The sequence below is a fragment of the Drosophila guanche genome, unplaced genomic scaffold, assembly GCF_900245975.1.
Source record: "Drosophila guanche unplaced genomic scaffold, DGUA_6, whole genome shotgun sequence".
Lineage (NCBI taxonomy): Eukaryota > Metazoa > Arthropoda > Insecta > Diptera > Drosophilidae > Drosophila > Drosophila guanche.
The window spans coordinates 8,390,214-8,409,817 of NW_022995747.1; the positions used below are offsets into that span (position 1 = coordinate 8,390,214).

The following is a 19,604-nucleotide window of genomic DNA, read 5'->3' on the forward strand; positions in this document are numbered from 1 at the left end:
AGCTGGGAGTTGGGGAGTCGCGGCTTGGGGCTTAAGGTTCGCGCTGGAGTTCATTATTATCGCCGTGTTATGCACATTCCCCGACAATTAACACGCGAGCCACTTGAGCAAACAGCGGCGACGATGGCGATGGCGATGGCGACGACCAAGTGGCTGCATAAGCGATAAAACGTTCGATACACAATGTCCTGCTGCCGGTCAAGTCCTGCTACTTATGCCCAAGTGGTGCTGGGGTGGTGCGTGTGCGTTGGTGGGTGGGGATACTGCCTGACCGGCCCCCAATTTGATTTATTTGGTTTTTTGTTGTTGTTTGTTGTTTTGTTTTCTCTTTGTTGGCTAAGCCAGCCCTGTAAACCTGAACACCTGTTGTTGTTCTTAGCCGGCGTCCTGTCCCGTGTCCCATGTCCTGTGTCGACTTTATTCGGCCTGGAATTTAATTGCCCTTTGTTGTCGCTTTCCTCAGCGTCGTCGTCGTCGTTGTCGTTGTCGTTTGTACGGCTCATTTATTCACATTTTGTTAACATAAACAATGCGTAAAAGTTCGATGGCATTGCCCAGACGGGGACGGGTGGGGTGGATTGTTGGATTGTTGGATTGGTCCTGGGTGTGGTCCTGTTCAGGATAATTTTGATTGCCTGTGCTTTTTGCTGTACCGTGCCGTAGCGTGCGTGCGTGCCTGCGTGTTGGCCTGTTAATAAGCTGCTCAACTATGGTCGCTATCGCCCCCGGCTCTGATGGCTGATGGCTGCCCACTGCCGACTGCCCACTGCCCATTGGCCACTGGCCACTAGCCGCGGGTCAGCGGCTGGCTCTCGACTCGGACTCGGAAATTGGCCATTGTGGTGCCTAATGCGTGTGCCTAAATGTGTAGATAATTTATGCGTGGCATGTAAATATTGACATGCCCCAAGCAGCCCGCCCCCGAGTTCAGCGAAAGTCAATTAAAATTAATTTTCATTGAATGCCAAACGAGCGGCGCGAATGTGGGCATGGCTTTAAAGGTGCCACAAATTGAAAGTCGAATTGAAAAACGTTCAGGGAACGCCGCAATGTAATGCCCAGTGAGCCGTGATTCCGGTTGTCTGTGCAGTGCTGTCTTCTGCCTTCTTCGGTCCATCGAAGACAAAGGCGAAAATGTGCCAAAAGGAAAATGCACAAAAATTGTGAATTCCACAAATTTGTGCGGTGTGAAAACATCTAGAAAATTGCGCAATTTCCTGCGCCTGCAGATAGTCAATGCCAAATTTATGCACAATACTTTTTGGCACATTCATTAAAACTCCTACGGTCCCCGCTCTCTGTTCTTCCTCTGTTTGCACCACTGAATCGAATCTCTGTCTGTGATGGGAGGGATCCCCTGGGACATGGTCAGCAGCTAAACAAAACGAAAACTAAACATGGCAACAGCTTCGCCTTTTGGCCCTGGCCAATTTAAAGTTATTTGTAAATGCAACTAATTTTGCCAAAGAGAAAGGGGACCTCGTCAGGCCTTAATTATCAGCTTGTCTTGTTCGTGTTCCCAAGAACCCCTTCCGCCAGAATAATGCTTTTAATTAACATGCAACTGGATCATGGAGACAGAGTTTTGAATTTCGTTTGAAAGGAGAGTGAAGAGTGGAGAGTGGAGTGTGGAATGGAAGTGGAATGTGGAGTGGAGCAGCTCTTCTCGCACTTTTGTTCTGTTTAGATCTGACGAATATCGATGGAAATTCCAGCTCGTTTTGGTCTCTGGTTGCTGGTGGCTCTGCTTCATGGCTGCGTTTGTGTAAATGAAAGTATTATGTCAAATAATGAGCGTTTGCCGTTTCTCTGTGTTGCCTGATGCTGCAATTAAAACGAGTGGAAAACTGTCCAGCAATTGCGGATGGACGATGGACACAGCATCAAATTCCGATCTAAGCTTAAATGTGCACAAATGAGGAAAATGTAACGTAATTTTTGGGGCTATAAAAGCGGAAGATGCATCCAATTGTCGGGTAAGCCGTGCCATGGATACATCCATAGGTAGAGCGCAAGCGTCGGCATCGGTAACCACAACAAGAGGAGCAACAGAGGACAGGGCTAGGGTTGGTGGTGGCACTGGGCTGTCCTCGTTTCGATTCTACATGCTAGTTCCCGTTCTCCTCCTCGTCTTTTGGGCCTCGTCCTCGTCCTCACTGTCGTCGTCAATAAGTCAAAAGTTGGAATTTCATTATGCCCGCCTAAAAGTAGGCAACGCATTTTGGCAGACAAACAACCACAAGCGACGGCTTCGGAGGGTAACTGAAACTAAAACCCAAATGCCGCGCCATTGGCTACAGGCCCCGGCCTCGAGGCTCCACCACTCTTCCGCCCGCCTCCTTTCGGGTCTACAACATGCGCTGCAAATTTGTCATTTTGCCAAACGCCTAGCGATGTGAGTTAGTAACCGACGACGACATCGACGAGGACGAGACGAGCAGCAAATAAAAATTGAACAGCGAACCAGGGGGGGACATAGGGACATCGGGATCTAGGCTGCGCCTGCGACTGCGACTGCGAATGCGACTAGTAGAAAATTAAATTCTTCTTTCGCACGACATTTAAATTCGACAATGTCAGTGGGGACTGGTGGTAGGGATAAGACTTGGGACATCGACAGCTGGGGCAATGGCAATGCGTTTAATTTCATTTGCAGAGTTCTCGCTGCTTGGCAACCGCAAACCGCAGCCACCAATCGACTTCACTGGATTTCGAGTCGACTGTGGGGCAGAGTTTTCACGTATTTGCAGTTGTTATTGAGACACCGACAAGGCCGGAGACCGAGCGCGGGGAAGGAATCAAAATAAATGCAATCAGGCGTGAGCCGACTCTCCTCTCTCTCTCTCTCTCTCTCTCTCTGGCTCTCTGTGTGCTATAATGATGTACAGTTGCCACCTAATGCTAGCTAAGTTGGCGTTAAAGGTTTAAGTGTGTCCTGACACGCCAACCTTGAGGACACCGCCCGTGGCGCTGAAAGTATCTGACACTTCGGCTCTCAAATCGAACAATGATTGTCACAGTCGGCACTCGGCAGTCGGCGGCACAGAGACACCAACACAAAGCAATTATCTTCTGGGAGGGTTGCAGATTTCAAGGGTCTAAGCAAAGGTCTGGGGGACTGGGGGGCTGGGGACTGGGGGTCCGGTCACTCTGGCAATGAAGTCGTAAAGTCGTAAAAATTATTTTGTGACAAATCGTCGACGTACGTGAGCCTCATTTAAATGCGTGACTCCCCAAAATGTTATTAACAATTCAACGGGGCTGTGTCTCCAGCAAATGCGTTCTGCCAGCAGGGGTTGGTCGGTAGCTGGGTTGGCGAGGGTTCAGGGGCCAAGCCCAATTCGAAACCGCTGAAAAGTGCGCATCAACTATTTCAACTATTTTGCCACGCACATGTCCTCCCCCCCTGTCCTTGGCTCATTGGGAATGCTAACAACAACGTGACATGGCTGAAGAAAAGGCCAAGTAGGGGCTGGGGAATGGCGCGGGGGCTGGGGCTGGGACTGGGACTGGCACTGGGTTGAGGATGAACTGGATTGGGTTCAGTCACTCAGCGAGTGATGTAATATGCGACTATGACGGGAACTTGCTTAGCACTCGCTAAGCTGTCGCCTGCATGTGCCGCTCTGCATGTGATATGAGAGTCGAGAATGCCCCATCCGCTGTGCTGTGTGGGGCAACGTTTTAAAATAGCAAAAAGCGCCACAAAGGCGGCCCCTGCCATGCACAAAACACTGTTTTACCATAAGCGGCAAATTGCGTGCCATGGAAAATTGTGCGTGAAATGTAAAATACACCCAGAGACTGGCCCAACCCCAGTCCAGTCCAATGGTCACATTGCATTGCGTGTTCGTGTTCATGTTCCTCCCTCCTCCGGGTCTCCATGTCTTTGCAGCCTAAGTCATAACAGTTTGGGGCGCGTCCATGTATCAGTGCACTTTGCACAGTGGCGGCATTGCAGGCCTGCCCTGCCTCCCTGTCCTTTTAAGTAAATTAAGCATAAAAACGCAAAGTGGTCGCCATTATGTCGCAGTGCGTCGACAACCAGGGGGGAGATCAGTGTCGCTTTCGTTCCCATTCTGTTGCCCCTGGTATCAGTGTCGCTGTCCTGTGACCTGCTACCGAATCCTTGGGTGACAATGAGCTCGGGACTGAAAACTCGACTTCGCTGACATTTCAACGTTTTTCGCTTTAGCGACTTTCTAATTTATTTATCGTCCACTCACCATGGGTCTACATGTATGCCTCTCCTTTTGCCCAACTTTCAGTGCGTGTAGTTACTTTATTTGTAGTTGGAGTGCGTGTAAATGTTCCTTTTGCTTTTATTGTTATTGCCTTTATTATGTAGCTCTTGTTGTCGGCTTTTAAAGGACATCGAGTTATGGTTGGGGCTCGGGATTTATGCAAAGTACGCAGTCCGCATAAGGATCCGCGCTGATTTAATACATTCGCAAGTGGAACTACGTTTTATGACAGCAAATTGTAGCAGAAAAATGGTTTACAGATGCCTCAAAAAATACACTTAAGAGTGGGACACACATGGGCACTTCTGTGGTGGGGCATAAACTATTTGAACAAGTAATTTGCATACCAATAGAAAAGCAATAAAACCTTCGCATTGCCTTTGAATAAAATTATACTAATTTTTCGAACTTATCTCCTGCTCTTTCTTTGCTATAAATAATCATGATTTCATGGGTTACATATTGGAATTTAATGGATCGTTCTCTCGCCGCTTGAAAGTAGCTCCGAATTGATTACTCTTTTCACCCCATAAACTGTTTATTTATCTGCCTTTTCGGGGACTGTCGTAAAGTTATACATCAACTTTTTTTCCACTTGTTTGGCAATTGTCTCAATGATCATTTAATTTTGTCAACACGAATCGTTTTCCATATCGTGGCAAAGGACTATTAGGCCAACATTGTATTGTACCTTTGCTCCCTTTCCTCCTCGTTAACAAACAATGCGTAACGATGGGGAAGTCTTTGGGTGCAGATAGGCAGTAGAGGAGCAGCTGCGAGGGGCAGAGGGCAAAGTTGACGACGCATTGATTAGCGCGTGCCATTTGCCTATCATAAATGTCATAAATTGATTGTCGTAAAGAAATGTCAACGGAAAGTTTATTTGTTTTACGCAAAAAAAGTTGTACAGTCACCAAAACTGACAGACGAAACGCACAGCGCCACTCGGCTAAGCCTTTTCCACGGCTATTTACGTAATGAGCAATGAGGAGCCCATAAAAGAGTTTCCAGTTTTACGGCTCTGCCAAGGATATATGTGCAGATGGATGGGAACCTGATCGTATACGCAATTTAATGGCCACAAATATGGCTGGAAAAGTAATGATTGACGCTCGGCAAAGGTGGCTTTCAACCTTTCAAATTGTCACGCTAATTGCCGAACATGTGGGCGGCGGGACATTGGCATTTCCGATTGATTTTTGGTTGGGTAGAGGGATGGACAGCGGGGGGAAATCTGCCTCTGACTTGTGTTTTATGCAAAGCGTGTTGTCGTGCTGGCAGTGCGACGCTGTCATGTTAAATTCATGACACTTTTGCGACTTTGCCAGTAATTGATTAACTTTTGATTTAAAATTGTTTTCGACTGCCCAAAGTTCACTTGCATGCCAGTCCATCCCCCTTCATAGTTATCCGCATGTAAATCCATGATAAACAATCTATTTACGAAAAAAGTCCAAATTAAATCCTTTGCCACAACACAACAAACACAACACAGTCAGCTCTTTGGGGTCAAAATGAAAATTTGGTTGCCTGCATATTAAAATTCGTTGTTTTCGCACATGGCCAGAATAATTTGTATACCCTTTCAGAGGGTACACTCAATTTTTAACAGCTTTAGATTCGACTAATGGCCAATATGTATAAGAAAGGGCATCCAAAGCACAGCTTCCATAAACTCTTTCTTTGAGTGTGTGTTTTTTGTTCGGGCCACTGCTATTCGAGGGACGGTAAATAAAACATTGAACCATAAATATTTGATGTACTGATTTTGCGCATCACGAGACGGAGATGAATGTCTTGCGGCTGAGCAATGGGAATGCTTTCCGAGAGCAAAACTTCTTAGCCAAATGCGTTTTATTAATCAATGTGCATGCATTTATGCATAAGTATACGTGTGCTGCAAGGTGTGGCTGTGTATAGGTGTGTGTGTGTGTGAGTGTATTCCTGCTTGCCACTTGACTGCACTCATACAGCCCCGGCAGCAGAGCAAAGACTCGAATGTGCTTACATATTCATAAATGCATAAATTGAAGGTAAATTCGCAAGGAAAACATTTCGCATCACTTTATATTTTAACTTTTCCCGCCTCCACCTCCACCTCCACCTCCACCTCCACCCATCAATGCTCCTTCTCTTCCTGAATCTCCTCTCTGCATTTATGTGTGTGTATTTTTCTTATGGCCAGGCCATCTGCCATGGCTCCGTCTATGGCTGCTTGCCAGCCTGCCTGATGCCTTTTTGCCCAACTACCTCTCTGGCTCTATGTTGTTTACTTTTAATTTTCGAATTTTGAAATAATGCCTGCAGTTATTTGCTTAAGTGTGCGTATAAAAATGAAGTATACGCACTGATAACGTACCATTTTGGACCATTTCTCCATGGGCTTCTCTCAGAATGAACAAAAGCTGCGAGTGTATTTACATATATGTATGTACATCTCTGGTTCATAGTTGCATGGCAGCAACAAAAGTCTTCCATCAGCTTCATAGGCAGGGATTAACCAGAGAGCGGGTGCTCAGGCATATAAATCGGAGCCCTTTTTGCTTGAACAACTGGAGCCACTGGAGCTGGAGCAGGGACCAGGGACTGGGGCTAGCAAAGATATCACAACCTACATGATTTTCAACGAACTTGCAGCACAAACATCGTAGTCTGTTGCCATTTAATTAATTAACAATGCACCGAACATTTTTCAATCAGAATGGACGAAATGCAACTTTTGCAAATGTTCCAATTAAATGAAGAAAGTCCGGCAAATAAAGCTGGCCCAGACAAACCAATTAGGTTCCGGCATTTCCCATATGAACAACGGCAGACAAAATTCAATCGTCAGTGAAGGAAATCATGCGAATGACCAGCCGAAACTTGGATGCCAAGGCTTGCGACTAACTAAACTAATTAGGCAAACAACAGGAGCAGGACACATGGGCGTGCGACCCATAAAATGGCTTTTATGACAATGCATAAAAATGTTGAATGAAATTAATGAGCAAAAATTAGACATTAGATGCGGGAATGGCAACGGAACGGGGACGGAATGGGGACGGGCACCACTCAAATATTCAATGACCGCAATTGACATTTATGTGGAGAGGCGTCTGCGGTCGCCGATAATCGAAATGAAATGCAATTAATGGAATTTATTGTTGCATATACGCAGCTAAGCTTTGTTTTTGTGGCATCATTAAAGTCAGAGCAAAGCAGCTAGGAAAAATACCCATCTACTTGGTCTGTAATTGTGTCTGCCCTGCGACCCAAGGGTCTGAAACAATTGTGGTGAATGCTGTGCACTGTCAGTTGGCCCAACGGCTGCTTTCTTTTCACAGTGAAACGACAAATTTATGAGCTTTAAATTACACATGTCCCTTCTTCATAAATCATGGCAGAGCGGCAGGCAGTCGGACAGCCAAGAATGATATAAATTTCGCCAAGTAATGGGAGGGAGGGGGAAAGGCTAAGCGGGAAAATATTCACATGTATTTCAAGTATTGGCCACATGGCAACTGTTTTGAATTCGCAGACAGCTACACAAGTAAGAGCAAACATCGCTCTCACTGGTCCCATTCCTGGTGCTATTCCTATCCCTGTTCCTGTTCCTGTTGCAATCCCAAATCGAGTCGCCGGCTTTTGTGCATTGCCACTGACCATTCATCCGGCTCGTTCACTTGCACGTCGTCGTCGTCGTCGTCGCATTCATTCCTTTTGCCACCGTTGCACATTGTCACCGGAAGTGGCACACACACACAGCAGGACATAGGGCCATAGTCCCAGTGTCATTTAGCCGTTGACATGGCTACCAACCGACTTCCTTCGACTTTGGCCAGCTGCCGCTGTCCACTGTCCCGCTGTCCCTCTGTCCCTCTGTGCCTGTCCCTGCTCATTGCCAGTGCAAATTCTATGCAGTTTCTTATTCTGTTTATATGGAAACCAGCATTGGCATGCAACGCATGCGTGTGGCACATGCCACACATGTCGTGTCCAGCTACAGCTCCTGCTGCTGCTCCTACTCCATCTATCGCCTCATGTTGTTATGTTTCATGAAGTGTTTGCGGCTTTTGCCATTCCCCTAAAAACGATTATAGTTTTTTTCGCCAGCTTATCATTAGGGGTACTCGTACGTCGCTCGTGCCTAAAGAATCCCAGGGTCAGGCAGACTTTATGTTCCGCGTTAGAGCCGTAATCCCATGAGCAGCGCAGAGCCACAGAGCCACAGAGCCATCAGAGCAACCTGCAAGGTCTCTCATAAAATGCATAGCCAAAGCGCAGTCTTAGACTTTCACATTCATACTCTTGGGTGGGTGGATGCTTTCACAATGCTTTCACCTGCACTCCCTCACACCTCCCTCTTGACCTTTATTAGATGTCACGATGTGTTTTTTGTGTGCTGGTATTTGCTGTTTGTGGCTTTTGCTGCGGTCTGGGTGATAAATTTCATTGTCTTCAGCGAGATGGGATCCCCTTTCTATTCTTTTTTCTCTTTCTTTCTTTTTTTTCATTCATTTTTCACCGTCCTTCGCATGCGAGTGAGCGACTAGGTCTATCTCTGTGTGTGTGTGTGAGAGATTGCAACCAATGGTTGGGTTATGTTCAACAAATGACAGAAAACTGCCAAACCATATCACTATGAATGTCGCCAGAGTCTCTCGTCAGTCTTCGGACCGCTGCAAAGTTGCTCCCTCTCAGCTCAATCTTTCTTCTCTGGCTGTAACACTGAACACTGCAGGCTAACGAATTTTGACAGGTGCCATTATTAGTTCAGCACTCGGGAATTCCCGTTTCTCTTTGTTTTTTGTGGTTTCGAACCGAACGGAGTCCTTCCTCTTTTTTTTTGGCTCCTGCCCGTCCCTATGCGTTCTAGAGTTTTATGACCATGAGAGTTTTACTTCTCAGATGGATGACAGCAATAAAAGTACACAGACACCCACAGACAGACACTCGTATGCCCGTTTTTCCGAGTCAACCTTGGATGCCGCATGGCCATTTTATCACACGAACACACATTGCTCATACGCAACGTTGGCCACAGGCTTCCGCTTACCTTTGGCCTCACTGGCTGCACTAATTAAACTTGTGCCCGCCTCTTATTATGGCTGCATTGCATGGCATCGGTTAATGTGAGTTACACGACACGACACGACACGGCACACACACTCCCCCACAGCTCACAGTCCACGCAGCCCATGGCCAGAGCCAGGCCCACAGGCTGTCCACCTGTTTTTATGTTGCGGTCGCATTGTCTCTGAGGTAAAGGCGGTGTGGGATGCCCCACTCATCCCAGCCCCATTCTGGGGCCACCGCAGAGGCGTTCTGCGGCAAGAGCGTTAAGCATTTATGTGTGCGCGTCTAATTAAAATAAGTTCGCATGGCAATGGCACTTCAAAGTCTAAATTGTCCTTATGGCTTATTTCGCTTCAGCTGCGCACAGCCCAAGGCGCTGCGGGCCAGCCATTGGCCACTGGCTGTGGGACAGAATAGACATACAGACGGAAAGGGATCGTACGGGATGGGACGGGACTGGGCCACAGGGTATCAGGTGGGTGCCCTTCAAGTGGATCTAGAGCTGCCTCGGAGATGTGTATATAATTATAATATTTTTTATTAGCTTATCTGATATGCCGGCAACAAGGAAATAACATAAATTCAGCTGCCTTTGCCCCACGATGTCCTTGGTCGGGACACAGGAAGCTTTGATTTCTCCCTGCGCCCAGGTCTATAAAAAGAGCAGCGCTAAAAAATAAAAACTTTTTACCACTGCCAATGAAGGGTGCTCTTTTTTCCTGTTTATCTAAAGTAAGGGAATAAATGCACACTCATGGGTTCTTTCGGAGATAAATTCACAGAGCTGCAGCATCGGAAAAGCTGATCAAACTCTTAACCTCTCGTCACGGGTAGAGCATCTGGAATTTTGTGTTCTCCCAACAGTTCTGGTCTCCTGCTGCTGCCCTCTTTGTGGGTCGCATTGTTTGTTATAAATTTTAATATACTGAGTATGTATGTTGCAGGTAGCACACAGCAGCCACAATGAGACCTTGCCCTGTGCCAGTCAGCCTCGTACTTACAGCCCCAAAGCCTCCTCTTTTTATCCTCCTCGTCCATAGTCCCGGCGCCCTGCTGCCTCTGCCGTACCCTCCTGCAGCCGTAGTCGGAGTCTGAGTTGATAATATAAATGGAAAAACGAAAGGTCGACATTTATTATGAGGCTTTATCAGCAAAGGACATTTGTTCTGTTTTGTGTTATGAGCCGAGGATATTCGGCTACTTGTAACGATGCAGGACATTGTGTCCCACGCTGATTCTACTCCTCCTCCTCCTCCTCCTGTTGATGTTTGCCTGCACAAATTGTTTGCTTCATTATGTTCCGTTGTGGTTGTCGTTTTTCACACTGTCCTGGCAGAGTCCTGGGCACGTGTTTTCCTTGGGGTGGCATCTGTATCAGTTAGCAGTCCGGCAGCGCTAAGTGTCTGGTAATATGCCATTTCCAGAATTCGCTCTCGTCGCACGAAAAGGCAAGGTCTCCCATGGACATGCCCATAAATAACCTGCCACCGTGTATGTTAATGATATCGTGTATTGGGCATATATCGGAGCATCTGACTCAATTGCTGTGGCGCCTGCTTTCCAATTAGGGCTTCGGTCAGTGGAAAACTTTTGGAGAACTCAGCTGGCGGGGCTCCCATGTCCAATGCCTCCTGGCACTGCGGCCATGTCCATGTCGGAGAGCACAACAGCAGAGAGACAGAACGAGAGAGGGAGATGACAAGCAAATGCATATCTGCTGTCGACCGGCTTTGTCTCCTGCCACTTGCATTGTTGCACTTGTCCTGTTGAGTGTCTAATCTGCTAGCAGGAGGATACGGCCATGCAGCCACTCAGGCAACGAGTAGAAACTCTGCATGCGGCCCCACAGCCACAACCAGAACCAGAGCCAGAGCCAGAGACCGATCCAATGATGCTATTCCTTGGTCGTGCTGAGCGTAAAAATCTTCAGTGCCTTCAGTGCTATTTGCGCATTTCCGGTCTCCGTCACACAGCTGCACGTCCTTTTCATTCTCATTCTCATCCTCATCTTCATACCCGGCTGCCATCCAACTGACATCCGACTGCAGCTGCTGCTGCTGTTGCTGATACATTCTTGATATTCTGCAAATATCCTGTTATGCAGAAAATGCTTCTTATTCCCGTGTCGTGCTCGTCATAGCCCCCATGCACGGGAATTATTAACTAAACAGCCAGAGGCAGGGAAAGAGGCACAGCCCCATTTGTGGGCGAAGGTAATGCACGTGCTGGCATGTAGACATGCCACAAAATGCAGCTGCCAGGCACTGGACGGAAGGCGGCCATAATATATGTTGAATTATCGCGAAGTGCTGCGGTGTGTGACATCTGAACTGAGTGGATAGGCCAGATCGTTTCCATATTTGATATCTTGAGTATTTTTACAAGAAGTTCCTATGAACACTCTCCTGTGATGTACGAGAAGTCCCACCAAGTGAGCTTGACTTCCATTAGTTCCTACGATTGTCTAGCCATCAATTGAGCAATTTTGGTTTTTGTAAAACTTGTCCCGAGTGCGAGTGTCCTTGACTACGCAGCTTGCGGCTCAAACTAAAGTTACTACTCTCTCTCTTCCAGTGTGTACACAGCATTTCCAACTCAAACAATTTATTTTTTTCAGCGCTACGTCCCTGCTTAGATTTCACTTTTTATTTTATTTGTTTTTCTCTTTTTCTTTATTTATTTTGTCTGACTTTTAGGGGCAAAGGAAATTAAAGCCAGCATGTGCACGCCTCCAACGCGCAGACAGCGCAGACGGAGGGCGACGAGGGTTGCGGATGACACAGTGAAATCAAAGTCAAATGTAAGTAAATAAAACATATTGTTTCTCTTATAGGAAGACATTTTGCAAAATTACGGCGATTTGCAATGCAAATCAAACATAGCGCCATTATTTTGCTCACACGCACACGCATCACTCTCTCTCTCTCTCACTCTCCCTTACATCTCGAGGAAGTGAAAGTACAAAAAAAAAACTCCCCGTCGCATATGTTGCTTAAAAATGCAGCCGTCATGGAGACATATAGCACTCACATAGGGCGAGGGAGCCACACAAACATCTGTGCCGAACCGAGTCCGCGTATCCATGTATCCTTGTATCGGTATCCGTGTGTCTGTGCTCTCGAAATCTTTGTGATAATAGCACACACACACCCGTACACAATAAATATAAATGGCGGGGGGATTTCGGGCCTCTGTGTGCGTGTGTGTCTGCTGGTTTTAACCTGCGGCGGAATGTGAAGCAAGATGCGGGGAGAAAAAAAGCGAGCAGCAGTCGCGCAACGAAAAACAACAAAAAGAATTGGCAAAAAATATGTTTTAAACATTTTTCTCCGCTTTGCATTTTTTTCCGGGTTATTTTCTCCGTGTGCTTCCTTCCACTTGCTGAACGCTCCCTGGCCGTCCCTTTCCGTCCGTTACCGTTCTGTACTCGTACTTTCCGTATTTTCCATGCCCCCGCAGCATTTTGTCGTTTTTCTGTTTTTGTAAATTTTTGATTTGTTATTGTTGCACGTGTTGTCTTTTGCCTTTGTTATGACAATCCATCCTTGGTGGAATTCGCATGGGGTAGGGACAGAGAAGAGGCAGAAGAGAGCACGATGGCAGGTCCGGGCTGGTGCTGGCTGCGACTGAGTTCTGGTGCTGCCATCCGAGGCATAAATGTTTTTAACGAACTCACCTGTGGGGCATACGCATAAGTAGCAGAACGTCTTCTCCGTGTCATCTGTGTAAATGGAAAGCTGCTCTCGCTCGCACAAAAATGGAAAACACAGCGATAGCCATGAGTGGTGCGCGGGAGCAAGCCAGCAGAGCTGGCCCCCAGGGAATACCAGAGCACCAGAGACTCGAGCATATGCTGGCACCATAAAATACAGCAAAATATACGCATAATGCAAAATCTTCTACCATCTTGGAAGTACAAGAAGGTTGACCTCGATCGAGGAGATTGGAAACATTATGAGAGCTGTGAGAGAACTAGTCAACGGGTTCGAAAGGTAAAGGGATTCCCAAATTCGAAGCCTGAATTGAATTAAAATGCAATTGTCGTTTGTTTATTTTTACAAAATTTTTTTGATCGTTTTATTTGTTTTCTTTCAATATATTTATGTATACATAATATAATTCTTGTTTATTCGGTATATTTACTTATTTCCGTTGTTTCTATGTCGCAGTTGTTATTTCTTTTACCATCCTTTGCCTCCTCTGTTGTTATTTTACTGTTTCTTCTTCTGTTTCTTCATCTTTTGTGTGTGAGTGTTTTGCTGTCACCTATGTATAATTTCTCTATGCATTTCGCGTCCTGCAACACTGTACGGTCAGCAGAAGCCACCCTGCGTCTAGCTCTAAAACCTTCCCCTACTTATAATGGTAGCCCGCTCTTGAGACCATCTCCCCATAGCCTTCTGCTCCACATTCATATGCTGAATTTTCTTCTTTTTTTCTCTTTTTGTATAATATTCTTTGATTTCCCATTTTGTGTTTATTTTTTGGCGCGTTGGTATACAAATACGCAACCAAAATGTTTTCTTCTCTTTTTCGTTCAACTATAAATACTTTTTCTTTTGAATGTTGTTTGGTTTTTTTGTTATGCTTAATTTGATTAACTTTTCTTTAATATTCGTTACTTTGTTTCACTTGTGTGTGAGTTTTTGTGTGTGTTTTCTTACGCAGATGCAGTTTGTGTGTATGTGTGGTTGTGTCTGTGTGTTTGTGATTTGCGATGACATATTTATATGTTGTATATATATACATACACAATGTATACATATATATTTTCCATTTTCGTGTATATTTAATACTTAGCTTATGCATTAGATTAGGTTTCCAATGGTATTTTCGGCATTGTTCTTGCTGTTTTTGTTGGTTGCTTTTTTGTTGCTGTTTGTTTGTATTCTTGCTACAATATTTTCGATTTTTCCCACATTCTGTTTGCCTTTCCGCCCTTCTGTGTTTTCTAGTCCTTGTCCCAAAACACACTCAAACATGCTTAAATTTCTACAAAATATTTGCAATACTGCAGTCGATATCTATACTTTGTTTACTTTAGTTATTTGCTATTTACTTATCATATTTTACGTCTGTATATCCATATATATATATGTGTGTATATATATATATATATGTTTTTCGTACAATATCGATATCTATATATGCATTGTTGTGTGTGTGCTGTGTTTTCTGGTCTGTGTGTATGTGAATGCTCTCCAAAACTATCTCGTTTTTCGTTTCGCTTTCGCTTTTTGGTTTTCCTTGGATGTTGGTTTTGTTAGCAGCTTTTGGTTGTTTGCTCATCGTTTTGATTTTTTTCTACATTTGATTTGTTTTTTTTTGTTTTGGAATCTTAGTGTAATTTTAATTGCACAACATGCCCTTTCGTATTTGATTTGTTTGGTTTTGGTTTATTGCATAAAAATATGTTTGGTTATTGCGCTGCTTGCTGCCTCCTTCCTGTCTCTTTGATTTGGTTCCACCGGCCCTCGAGGCTAGTACATTTTAGAGTCTAGTGTTACGCTAATGCGAGTATTCTCTGCTGTAATCGTATCCCTTCCACACACACACACACACATACACACTTGTATTTATGCATCTATGTGTGTGTGTGTGTCTCAGATTTGATTTTGGGTTTGTGGCTGCCTTCAAATTAAATCCTGTTCTGCTTGGTTTGTATCTAGATTATTGTGTAATTAAACATACGGGAAACACATTCAGAATTCGGATAATTAGTATTCATTTGCCATTTGCCTCGAAGGGATCTGTTTGCACATACAACACTCCTATGTACTGTATTCTGTGTATATATATATATTTCTATTTGGTTTAATTATTCTGTATCTTAGATAATACTTTTATTTGATTGATTTCGGTTCTGCCTGGTTGCAAGTTGATCTCATTTCATTTCATTTCATTTCCGTTACGAGTATGTATGTAGTTTTCAATTTATGCTATGTGCCCCGAAAGCGACTTAACTCCGTCCCTCGCGCTGCGTGTGACAAAATTTTGCTAACTGCTCCTGCATTTCCTTCAGCATTTCAATAATTACACTTTGAATTGACTAATTTGTAATTGTAGTCTATGGTTAGTAGCTACAATCATTTCAGTGTGTGTGGAATCCTTGCTTCGAGCTCAAGCCAAACGAACACATGGCCGCTGCAGAATCAAATGAACGCGACTCGAGTGAGCTCTGAGCTTGGTGTGATTGGAACAGAACCTGAGATGGGGAATTGCAATCATCTGACCACGCGGTGCTATAGTTCTTCATATTGTTCTTCTCTTTTGGTGTCTCTTGGGGGGGTGGTGACTACTTTTATCTGGGGCCCAGGTCCCGCTGGACTGGCTGCTGGGTTTCATGTGGGTCTTCACTTGTGTATAAATACTTTGTATATGTATGTGTATATATATATACATATATATATATAGACGTATATAAATGTCTTAGCACATTTCGTAGATACACAACATATATATTTTTTGTATTTTTTTGTGTTGTTTTTTTTGTATTTGTATATTATTTAGTTCGTCGTCATCGTCCGCCAGTTGGACGCGTCATCTATCGCGTTCCACAGCTACTCGTAATTCCTATTTAGTTTCCAACTCTTCTCTAGTTCTTCTATGTGCCAACTACCCATTTTTTGTTTAACTCTTTACTGATATGTAGCGCAAACATTAACAAACAAACCGATAATATTTTTTGGTTTTTTCTCTTTTTTGGTTTTCCTCTTAACTATAAACTTTTGCTCTTATAAATGTTCTTCACTTCTGTTTTCTTCTCCGTTTTTCTTATAGCCAAATTTAAGTTTTCACCGAAACAGTTTTGGTTTCTCTTTGCATTTTTTTAATATATTTTCTTTTTTTGTGTGTTTATTTTATGTTTTTTTTTCTTTTGTTTGTTTGGTCAACAATATTGTGAAATTTTGTTTCCCGCTTTTGATACATAACAAAAAAAGTTCTAGAAAATGAAATGACAACAGAAAAATGCATTTCTCTTCGTGCCTCTATCGCTTCGATGCCAGTCCAATCCCCCGTCAGTTTTCCGCTTTAAAATCACATCTACATCTAAGTCGTTTGCCGTCCTGGTTAAACATGCAATGCTTCACGTAGTTTCTCTAGTTTCTAGTGCTAAAAACATTTAAATATACAATACAACTGACCCTAGTGTCTACAGTTACATGGTGTGGGTCAACGTCTCTTACGTTCGATCCGCGGCTAAAACTCTGCGACCCTGGCTAATCATAATGAGTGAGCATCCATTCATCCATCTACCATCTAGCTAACACAAAAATATATCCATACCAGGCTATGTGTGTGTGTTTTCTTTCGATTATCAATAGACATACATATATCATATCGTGCTCGGGGCCACACCCAAGTAACTAAATGCTCATTCTATTCCTTTTCTATTCAGCCTCTTTTGCTGCCGAAAAATTTCACTAAAAAAGTGCCCTAACAGCCACAATTTGGGATTTTGGGGCGTGTCAAATGCAAATTGTGCCCGACCTCACTCGTCCATGGAAAATATTTGAAGCTTAATTATCCGTTGCACATCATACACTCACGTACATACGTGTATGTGTGTGTGTGTATCCATGTGTACTATTTTCTATTACTTGGGATTTTTATTTGTTGTTGTCATCATTTTAATTGGTTTTCATTTTGAACATCTATATGTGATTTATCATCCAACACATGCAACACAATATGCAATAAATATAATTTACCATATGCCCCCATAGTTTTTTTTCTCTGTATGTAAATACCGTGTACAAGTATTCCTATTCGTCTGAGTGGGAGTTTGTAGTGTGAGTTGGGAGTGTGAGTGTGAGTGTGAGTGTAAGTGGGTGTTTTGGGTATGACTGTGAGTGTTCGCTATCAATACCGTTTTTTGTTTAGTATGTTATATAAGCATGTTTGTTTAATGCATATGCTGTATACTCTATATATAAATGTATATATGTATCAACCGTCACTGTCTCTATGTCTATTTATAGTATATGCTACACTTTTAGTTGTTCGTTTTTTTTCGTATGGCTATGGCTATCTTATGTTTCACATTCATGTACTGCCATTTACTCAATATGTAATGTATGCATGTATGTATGTAAGTACCTTAACTGTAGGCTTCCTTGAAAGGGAAGGAATGCTACCGTGTCTACGCCCCTGTCCTGTAAGAGTATCCTTCAAGGGTAACTTGCTGTCTCTCATATTACTCTGCTGCATAAACTTTCGTGTGTGTGTTTGTGTGTCGTTTATTTATAGGTTGATTAATGCTTGCTTAGGTATCGGTATCGGTATCAGTATCATCGGTATCGTGTACTTGTCTGTGTGTGTGGGACTCCTCTTTCTCTATATAATTAGATTATTTATGTTTCATTTTCTGTGACTGTTTTTGTTTCTGCTCCTGTTTCTACTCCTGTTTTGCTGCTGCTGGCTGCTCCTGCATTCGCATTGAAGTGTTTCTTTCAGTTGGCTTGTATGATTATGTGATAATATCTACTTGATTACGGCTATGCTCGATTAGCTAATATCAATTAATATCATTCGATGGCATACTTTGATTGTTTTCAATATATTTTACTTGTGTATGGGGGAGTTCTTCTCTCTCTATATATACTATTCATATATCTGTAGCAATATGCATATATTTTCTTTAGTTATCGGTTCGGTTTGGTTTGCTATTGGATTGGGTTTGTTTTCGCTTTCGATTTCGTTTTCGTTTTCGTTTTGGCCTAAACAACAGAGAACTAACACAACATATTTGCAGCTAGCCATTCCTCTTCTGGCAACTGAAATAAAACCATACACATGAACAAGTTTATATTGTACATAGGCAATAAGTGTGTGTACGGGTTTTGAAATGTCTTGGGGGTGAGGTTGAAACATTTTTGTTGCTGCTCATGTGGGGCGGCTGCTTTTGTTTTTACATACAAATCTCTCATAAAGCTTGTTGAAAACAAACAAAAAAAAACAGCAAACTTAAATCATAATAAATCATATTAAATTAAATTTTCAAACAAATTAAATGCTTAGCTGCAGTAGCTGCTAAAGCCTTATGGGGGGTGAACAAAAAGAGTGATACAGAGAGAGAGAGAGAGAGAGATAGGGACAGAGAGAGATACGAGTTGGGCCAAGTTTGTGTCTAGTTTTTGTGGCTGGACTGTGGCTGATGACGCTGCTGTTTCCTTCTCCTCTCCTAATGCCTTCATATTTCATAGTTTGTCAGATACTTTCAACTGCGAGTGCTCGTGTGTGTGTGTGTGTGTGTGTGTGTGTGTTTGGTGCGGTGTAGACCTTATAGGAACCTGTCTTTCAATTGCTGATCAATCACAAATCAAAGTGCGATAGTTCTATAGGAAAATGGTTGTAGCCGGACATGACAAGGATTGGCCAATTCATTGCGATTGGCATACTAGGACGAGTACATCTACATATACGAGTATTGGCAGTTGTCTCTAAGCGTGTGTGTGATTGTGTGGCGGCGGCTGCTGCAGTGCTGCGTTTAGTAAAATATTCACCTCATCTATCATAGTTATAGGCACTAGTGCTATGTTTGCTTGTGTGTGTTTGTGTGCTGCTGCTAAGCTAAAACCAAACTGGGTTCAAAAGTAATACAACATCTGGGGGTGTGTGTCTTTGCGTTGTTTTTCCGAAGGGGTTTAACAATGTGAGCTGAGATGACGGGCTGACTGGCTAGCTGGATTTTTGTTTGCCCACTCACACATACACACACGCAAACAATAAATATTTACATGTGTGTGTGTGTGCGCCTAATTAAATTTAACGCATTTTTAATTATGTTTATTTTAATTTAATTTCGCTCTGCCCTGTTTCAGTGTGCGCCAGACACATTGATGTATGTACGTACATATGTATGTGATGTATGTGTGATTTAGGCACAGAATACTGGAATGTATGCCTTCCTTCACCCGAAACTGTAGAGTGCCCCCAGCTCCATTTGTACGCCATTTTTGCATGTAATTCTTCTTGCTTCCTCCCTCAATTAATTATTGTTATTTTTTTCATACGCGGCATGCTCCAGCACATTTACATAAAGCATTAAATTATGTTTGCATAATGTCATGGTGGGTTGTGTGTGTGTGTTTTCTGAGTGGAAGCAACTAGGGTTAAAAATATTTTCGATTTTCTTTGCTTTTTGCATATACATAATAATTGTTTGCCTTGGCTGCCCGCCCGCTTTACAGATATTTTTGTTATGCTCTATTTTTCATATATATATATATCTATGTATATGTGTATATTTATATGTATATAATTATTATGTATATATGTGTGTTTGTCTGTGTGTGTGTT

The 19,604-nt window shown here is 43.5% G+C and overlaps 1 protein-coding gene across 1 annotated transcript in view; it reads right to left on the reverse strand.

Annotated features, from left to right (window-relative positions):
- Positions 1 to 16,060: 16,060 nt before the first annotated feature.
- Positions 16,061 to 19,604, reverse strand: part of LOC117582993 (nucleolysin TIA-1) — a 39,607-nt gene continuing 36,063 nt past the window's right edge. The window contains exon 9 of the mRNA XM_034271141.1: positions 16,061 to 18,079. Coding sequence (XP_034127032.1) covers positions 18,038 to 18,079 — 42 coding nt within the window. The 3' untranslated portion in view covers positions 16,061 to 18,037. The remainder of the gene's footprint in view (positions 18,080 to 19,604) is intronic.